Below are 8,654 nucleotides of genomic sequence, written 5' to 3'. Positions count from 1 at the left end.
AAATCCAAAATTCGTTAATAATCTCATTGAATGATATTTTCCAATATGTTTTGTCTATTTCATCTCATTCCTTCTTTCGCAAAATCTAACAAACGAAAGAAAAGGTTGATTCCTTCCTTCTCACGAATGTGTGGTGTGGTCCCTTTTCTTCGCTTTTGCCGGAGGGTCATTTATGTCGAACTGTGTACATGAAAGAGCGATGGGGTGCAAAAATAGGCGTTCCTGCGTTTTTCTCTCGTCATTCCTTCCCTCGTGCGCGCCCACCTGTCGTTTCGAAGGGGATGATGGGAGAGTTGTCACGAACTCACGCGATGTCGATGAAAAGGCCCCGCACCTCTCTCTCTCTCTCTCTCTCTCTCTCTCTCTTTATATGCATATGGACGGGCAGGCGAAAAAAAGAAAAAAAAAAATAAACGAAAGAAAGAAAGAAAGAAAGAGGGTGGGTGGTAAGAGAAACGCGTGACCCAAATGCGAATTTTATCGAGTTATACTGTTATACTGTCGAACTGTAATAACAATTGCGAGAGCTACCTTTATCACGCAACAGCTAATTACTTGTAAGCTCGTACCTTTTTACGTCTACCTTTGGTCTAAACATCAAAGCTGCTTCACAAAGAACGACGTGGTTCCTTACAAATAAAAAAGCAAACCGAATTAACCGATCTCAAGATAATCTTCGTATCATAAATAATTAATTATTTTCGGAAAAGTAAATGCGATATAAACAATCGTACTCGTGTTTGTAATTTTCAATTTAAGATCGCAGATCAAACATGTGTTTCCATTAAAATAAAAAAAATATTAATCAGATTACAATAAAAACAAAATCTATTCGATAATATTAACGCAATACGACGTTAAAGAATTTAATTGATATTCTTTATTTATTCATATTTATTTATTTAAAAAAAAACGATCGATTAATAAGATCTCGATGGAAATTTAACGAAGATATTATTAGATCCATTAGAAATTTGGATATAATTTCGTAAAATAAACCGTATTACGAAAGTCGTGGGTAACGAAAATATAAATAAATAACGCGTGGCAATAAAGTAAAACGATATGCGAATCTAACTCTGTCTAATGTTATAGACGTCGATGGAGCCGGTAATACACGTTGAATTGTTATGTAATCCAAGTAGCCCTTAAACGCATTCGCGTAGCTGCGTGTCAGTGATATTTGCACTCTTAATATATCCGAGTTAGTCCGGGAACACGACAAACTGGTTTTCTGTATCGATCGATCCCAACGCCACATTGGATCGGTCAGAACGCGTATCGACAGCTAAAGGAGAGTGCCGTTTTCCATCGGGATCATCTCGATATTAAAATCTCTAATCTCAATCTCTAATACTCAAGCGCGTTAAATATTCGAACGATTTTGATGACACCAGTCATATTAATTTATCTTCAAAAGTAACCATTCCCTTTAACAACCCAACAAAAATTATCTAATCGTTACACGTCGTCAACTTTGAAATCGGAGAATAATATGTTATTAATGACATAATATAATACATTTGGATTTTTTAAATATAATTAAATTATGATGATAAAATATGATAAAATCCAATTAGAAGTTCATATTTTGGAATTATCTGTTATAGAAATAAGTACACGCGTGCATGCGTATTCCTCGAATGAAAAACGTGATCATTACGATGTTATAATGTATAATATATATTGAGAACCACTAAAAGTGCGGCGCCTGTCTGCGAGTATGCTGACCACAAGTGCCGCTATCAGAACTGTCATTATTATGTATCTGTTTCAGAGTTATTCATTTCGTTGAAAACGGGTGGGATTTGAGGCTACATGTGCTCTCTCTCTCTCTCTCTCTCTGAGGTTCCGAAATGAAAATATCAAAAGGAAATCGATTGATAGATAGATAGATTGATCGATAGATTAACAAATAGATGTACATTTATTTATAGTTTAGAAACTTATCCTATTTATTAATGTCATACATCAAATGAATATCTAATCGAAATAGAAAATAAATATATGTGATGTAATAACGTGTTAAATAATATTTAATTAAATGTTATTGTCAATGCATGGTAACATTTACATTTGTACATATGTATTGTATTAAACATATATTTGAAACGTCCACGTTGAAAAAAAAAAAAAAAAAAAAATCCACGATAACGATAGCATATATTAAATAAGCGTGTTCGTGTGAACGATTATCATTATACTCACTTCTTTTTATAACTCTTCACATATGTGATTTTGATTATATTCGCTAATCGCCAAATTACGTTCGAGCATTGAAAATTTTTATCGATTAATAAAAATACTGTCCTTTTTCTGACCTACGTATTTCTCTTATCCTACGGATGATCATCTTTGTCAGTCAAACGTATATCGATTAAATAAAATAAAGAAATATTTCAATAAATTTGCCAATTTCATTATTAACATTAATTAATAAAAATCAAATATCGAAAAATATGAAATTAAAAAAAACAACGTCAGTGTTAAACCATTCGAAGTATAACACTTTTCTGGCACTGCTTGATATAGTAGTTACATTTATTTTTTTTAACCACACACGCATTAAATTATCCCCATAAATTTGTAATAAAAATGATTTCATTTATATATCCCATCACATGATGATCCAAAAATATTACGAAACATCTATCATAATATGTCCTTGAAATGTCAGATACGTTCGTAAATTTGTATATTAAATTACATTGAAAAATCTCGTCTTTCTGGTCATCTCTAATAAAGAAACAATAAATATCATTTTGGTATGCTTAAAATAAATCAGGGATTATTGTAAAAATACGATGGTACAATAACGAGTCGTCGTCAGCAACAATAATGAGCCTTAGTTACAAATAAACAATTCAAATATTCGTAAAAAAAAAAGAGAGTTCGAAATAAAAGAAAGGTTGGTCCTAAACTAGATGAGTCCTAACAGCGACCTACCACCTACTACACAGACAGCTTTAACGCGATAATGAGCGATGGGCCTGACCTAGGCTTTGCATCGGCCGTGACCTTCGTTACGAATCGAGGCCGGTTCGTCGTTCGTACTTGGAAATTCGTAAACGCCTATTTCAGCTTGGACTGTAACCTTCTTTCAACAGGTTAATCTCTCCCCCCTGATCCCTTCTTCTTCTTTCTCTTTCTCTCTCACCCTCTCTCTCTCTATTTCTTTTTTTCCTAGCGCAGGTCAAAGCTTCAATTAATTTTTATCGGAAAAACTAATAATTTAAGATATTCTAAGAAGAACAAAATAATTGTTTAAATTGAAAAATATGTAAAATAATTAGAAAATAAAAGAAAGTTTGACTCTATCGTAAATAATTAGAAAATAAAACAAAGTTTGACTTTATTATAAGTGTCTCACTGTTTTTATATTTTATGATGAATAATAATAATAATAAAAAAGAAATAAGAAATTAACAGGAGGAAAATAAAATGACTAAAAGAAAATTTGTTTTCCTTATTTTCACGCGAAAATGTTCTATCATAAGTGATAATAACGCGTAAAAAAGGTATGTGAAAGAGCTACTAGTTTAGCTTCGAGAAGAACAAAGAAGTTATTTCGGTTGAATACACTCGCAAGCCAGACGACAAAAACACCGTAAGGAAATGACTAATTCGTTAACCACAAATCGCACATATGACAGATCGTGTTGTTAGAACCCTTACAATTCAATTCAGAGGTATGTATACGTAAATACATACGATCGTTGAAATGATTTCGTTTACTCATTTCTAATTACTTCTTAACATATATACATTAAATCACATAAATATATGTATATACTAGTATATACATATATAACGTGATAAAAACGAAAAAGAACAATCTGAAAAATAGAAACATTTTATTGTACGTATATAATATATGTGGATATATAAAAATTATTGTTGGCACACACACACATTCGATCGACTTGCATTCAAGCGACCAAAATCGATCGATCGATCGATCTCTTGAGGATGCACTACAAAAAACTGACTGTCGTTTCGTCGAAGGAAATTTAGATGCAAGAATGAAGAGTAAAGAAGAAGAAGTAAGAAAGAGATAAAGAAAAAAAAGATGAGGAAGATGAAAATTGAAGAGAAAGAAAACATGTATGTATATAAGAAAGAATGAATAAACGGAGAGAGAGAGAGAGAGAGAGAGAGAGAGAGAGAAACAATAAATTTGTAAAATCAAGATCCAGAATGGTGTCATGTAAGAATTACAGAACACCTGAAGAAAGATAAAGATAAAGTTCCACACAAATTTGATACTTAGTTCACAACCGTCCTATTCTCTAAAAAATACTATCTAATTATATTTTTTATATTAATGATATAATTAAAATAATGAATATTAATATGAGAAACAAATGTATTAATCTCTGTCTATCTTTCTTTCTAACTGTGTTACTTCATTTTCTTACTTAAATAAAAAAGTATTCTTTTGTGTGATCAATTTGTAGTATCCTATTATGAGCACGAACGAGAACAAAACGCATGTAGAAACAAATAAACGACTGGTAAGGCACGTATGAAACTGCATTAACAGATGAAAAGAATTCGTCATTGGTTCGAAAAACGTGTCTCTGATGCTGGTCGTAAGAACGTTTTGTCTTACTATCCTAAGATAAAAGATTTTATATTCCGTACAAGTAATTCAATGTGATGCATTTATGCAAGAATAGAATTTAATTATCGATTCTCGATGTAACGAAATTCCGCAATGCGGTAAACAAATTAGATATACTTAAACAATTATTTCATGAATTCGAATAATTTCAAATATTTATCATTCGTACATTATCTTATTATTTATTAATTTTATGCAATTCGAACCTTTTCATTTTTCCAATAAGAGTCACTCATTTTGGAGTGACCTTGCTTGAATATAAAGACTACTACGTTTCATTTTGCAAACTAACTAAGCGTTAACAAAAGACTTTCCGAACGAAGCTTTATCTTTCTCAAAACAAAGCGCAAATTTTAATAAGTAATTTAGTTATCGTTGATTTGTGATTCACGTTGACATTTATAATTTCCCTCAGACAACTTGGACTCCGTTCGCAGGTGATTCGTTCACGTGGATGTAGTATGTAACATTGTTAATGATTTATACGTATATTTAAGAGTAAGCGAATATTGAATACAGTGTAACGTATTTATTATATAAAGATACGTATATATATATACATACCTACGTATAGATGTATATATCTATGTAAATAAATATGTAAGTATGTATATAAGTATGTATTCACATAAACGCGCTAATGTGTATGTTTTACCTGTGTACCAGTAACATTTTACCAATGTACATGGAAATCTGTAAAATTATACATTTTTTAAAGGTTCGACACGAAAATTACTCTCGGCATTACGAACATGAAAAGACAACTTTCGTAGAAAGATCAAAAGAACACGTTGAATAAATGGCGTTTCGTGGAACGTGTTATACGTAATTATCAGTTACGCTATCGAGATTGATCTCGAAACTTATAAAGCAACACGGTACATCGATCAAGCCTATATTAAGTACGTTAATACGGCCATGAAATTCAGATTAACTGGAAGCAGGTAGAAGAAGAAGCCGTCCGTTGGTTCACGTCGATCATTTCTCGAGGTGTTTTTTAACAATTCATTTTTTAATATATGAATACAGGGAGGAAGAGTTAAACACAGGTTGTAAGGTAGCCTACTAACACGAGTACATGGCTTTTACCCTATAAAAGGTTCGAGAATAATCTCGCCCAAAGGATTCGCGCGTAGGTAGAAGTAAGTCGTGTCTTCTTCCGAGCCTTCTTCCCACCCTCTTCTTTCCATTTTTCTCCAAGGAAGAAGCATGCATTATGTATGTATATTATATAGAGAGAACGTTTTTAACGGTGAGAAAAAAAGGGAAAGAGAGAGAGAGAGAGAGAGAGAGAGAGAGAGAGAGAGAGGCTCAATAAGTCCCATTATCGCCTTGTACGAGCCCTCGACGCCTAAAGGCAAAGATCGAATTTCAAAAATCGATGCCGTAAGAAGAACCCCGTAAGACGAAAAATAAGTTATGCCTCGAAATGTTTCATCGATTAACGATCGAACAATTTTCTTCTTGTTCCATTCGTCGTTTAACTACGATACGCAAATTATCTACATTTAATATAAACGACAAAAATTTGATTGAAATGATAAATATAGGGGTAGATAAAATGTCAAATACTCACGTGGTTGTGCCAAGGCAAAAATGCTCTCGGTCTTAGCGGCGTATTCGTCAATTTCCTCGTGATAAGTGATACCAGGTTCTACCGATTGAGGTTGATCGGCCTGCATTCCGTACATGTCCATAAGTTTCGAAATAGGCGGGATTCTCGGGAAGGCCCTACCAGTCATATTAGGCGCCTGTTTCAGTCCGAGCTTATTAAGTATTTGCTCTTTGATAGCTTCGAGACTGAGAGCCCTGATTTCTTCGTGCATCCTACAGGCATTGCATGCAGTACCGGCCATTGCGAAATATTTGACGCGAGCTCTCTCGATGCCAGGCGCGTCGAAGGCACCGAGGAGGAGCAACGAGAGTATCAGGAGCGGTCTCGTGACCATCTTGCTCCCAAGGTCACGGCTCCTGACAACGAGGAAGCGTCACTCGCGGGCTTCCGTCTTAAACACGACCTGACGATCAAACAGCCCGCGACGACCACGTCATCCTTATTTTCTTTACTCTCCTTCCTTCCTCCTTCCTTTTCCGTTCTAATCTCAGTGCTTCTTCTTCCCCTTCCGTATTTTCAATTCGAACAAGGAAATTCCACCTTCCCCGAGAGATTTCCTTTTCCTCTTTCACCCCTTCTCCTTTTTTCCTCCTCTTCCTCCTCCGCCGTCGCCTCCTCCTCCACCACCTCCTCCCCCCCGCCTCCTTTTCCTCCTCCTGCCTCTTCTTCCTTTCTTCCGGCTGGTCGCCGTCCTCTTCTTTCTCCAACACTTTCTTCTTCCCCACAACCACCACCAACACCTCCACCACTTCCTCCTCCTCCTCCTCCTTTATCGCAAAGCACTAGCTTCTTCTTACCAATTACCTGCGACCCCCGTTTCACGTATTTCACTTGAATAAACTTCCGCTTGACGTGATTAGCCGTCGGTGATGATGTTGTTGCACCGGTCGAAATAACAAACCACCAGCCCAGCTTAGTGCAATCGCGATCCAGCTTCGTTTTCTTCTCCTACGTCTTTGATATTTTAATCGATCAATTGTACGACAAATTTTGATCGACTTTTGTCGGCACTTGCGAATTATAACTCGCGAAATAATAAAGATGATAAAAATGAATCGATCAGGTTTATGTGTGATTATGCTTTTAAGGTAGGCACACTTTTAATCGATCGGTAAAAGACTTTTGTTCGATACGTCACACACCACATCGCAGAGATGAAAAATTGTTCGCGCGTGGTGGCAAGGGTTTAAGTAAGTGAAATAAAGATACAGCACACTGAGACTGTCCGATAAAAGTATAACTCTGTGACTGGCTTGGACGATACACAGAGAAACAAACAAACACACACACATAAACGGAGAGAAAGGGAGATAAAACTGAATCAGAAAATATAAGTGAGAGAAAGTGAGAGAACGAGAGAGCGGTTGGGGGGGAGTCGGGAAAGGGAGAGGGCTGGGAGGGACGAGGAAAAAGAAACGATGAGTACGACGAGTGTGGTCCCGCCGCTGCACCCTCGTAACCTTCAATTCTAGCCCGGTCTCCTTGTCAACGTCATCGTCTTCGTCTTCGTCTTCGTCTTCGTCCCGAAGAATATCGCGCGCCGTATTCGAATCCGAAATGAGCTTCTTCACCGGCACATTGTCATAGTCTGTTCTCTTACGACAACGACAACGATTTGCATATTCTCGATCAGCATTACCCCCTTTCGAACGACCGTCACCTCTATTTATTTTCCTTCTTCTTATTTTTCCTCTTTCTCCAGTTCCACTCGCAACGATACCACCACCAACACGCTCGACCTTCGCGATTTTATCGATCGTGATTTCTTCCTTCGATCCTTCCTCCTTAAATCGTTCTTTCCCTATATTACGTCAGACTCGAGATGATGCTCCCAGTGACAAGAATAGGATACCCTCCTCGGAGGTAACTAATAGAGTGAGTGAGATACGCTGATCTCCTCGTGGTGTCTATCTCTTTTTATCTAGGATAGCAAAATAAAACAAATAAAGAGATAGAGATAAATAGTAACAGAGAGAAAAATTAAAGGAACGAGAGACAGTAAGAGAGAGAGAGAGAGAGACAGATAGACAGACAGATAGATAGAAATAATAATATGGAAAAGAGAAATAAAATAAGAGCAAAAGTATCACGCGTGAAGAAGGTCGCGTCGATAGGGTGAAGGGAGGGGGATTCAGGATTGCCGGTAGGCGCGATACCTACAGATCCTTAAAGCTTGCTAGCCTGTCAAGCACTGAGTCAGGAGGCGCGCGGTTTCACCGCATATATGTCGAGGTGGAAGCCTCCTCCTCCTCCTTTTCTTCTTCTTCTTTCTTCTTCCATCGTCCTCTCTTTCTACTCTCTCTCTCTCTCCCTCTCTCTCTCTCTCTCTCTCTCCCTCCGCCTCTTCCTTCTTCTCCTTCTTTACCTCCCCTATATATCTCGCTCCCGTTTTCTCTCTCGGCGCCTTACTCTCCC

The 8,654-nt window shown here is 36.6% G+C and overlaps 1 protein-coding gene and 1 long non-coding RNA gene across 2 annotated transcripts in view; both read right to left on the bottom strand.

Annotated features, from left to right (window-relative positions):
* Positions 1-6,839, bottom strand: part of LOC106786164 (growth/differentiation factor 11) — an 18,715-nt gene extending 11,876 nt beyond the window's left edge. Inside the window, exon 1 of the mRNA XM_014747274.1 lies at positions 6,201-6,839. Coding sequence (XP_014602760.1) covers positions 6,201-6,573 — 373 coding nt within the window. The 5' untranslated portion in view covers positions 6,574-6,839. The remainder of the gene's footprint in view (positions 1-6,200) is intronic.
* Positions 6,840-7,923: 1,084 nt separating this feature from the next.
* Positions 7,924-8,502, bottom strand: LOC106786113. The gene is made up of 2 exons (XR_001381617.1): positions 8,400-8,502; positions 7,924-8,160 (listed from the first exon to the last, which is right to left on the bottom strand). It is a non-coding gene; the product is annotated as an uncharacterized LOC106786113 (long non-coding RNA).
* Positions 8,503-8,654: the final 152 nt, after the last annotated feature.

Source organism: Polistes canadensis, unplaced genomic scaffold (genome assembly GCF_001313835.1).
Source record: "Polistes canadensis isolate GaletaPanama2010 unplaced genomic scaffold, ASM131383v1 scaffold_66, whole genome shotgun sequence".
In the NCBI taxonomy this organism is placed as follows: Eukaryota; Metazoa; Arthropoda; class Insecta; order Hymenoptera; family Vespidae; genus Polistes; species Polistes canadensis.
The sequence above is the reverse complement of the archived record's forward strand: the minus strand, read 5'-3'. Positions and strand labels throughout refer to the sequence as shown.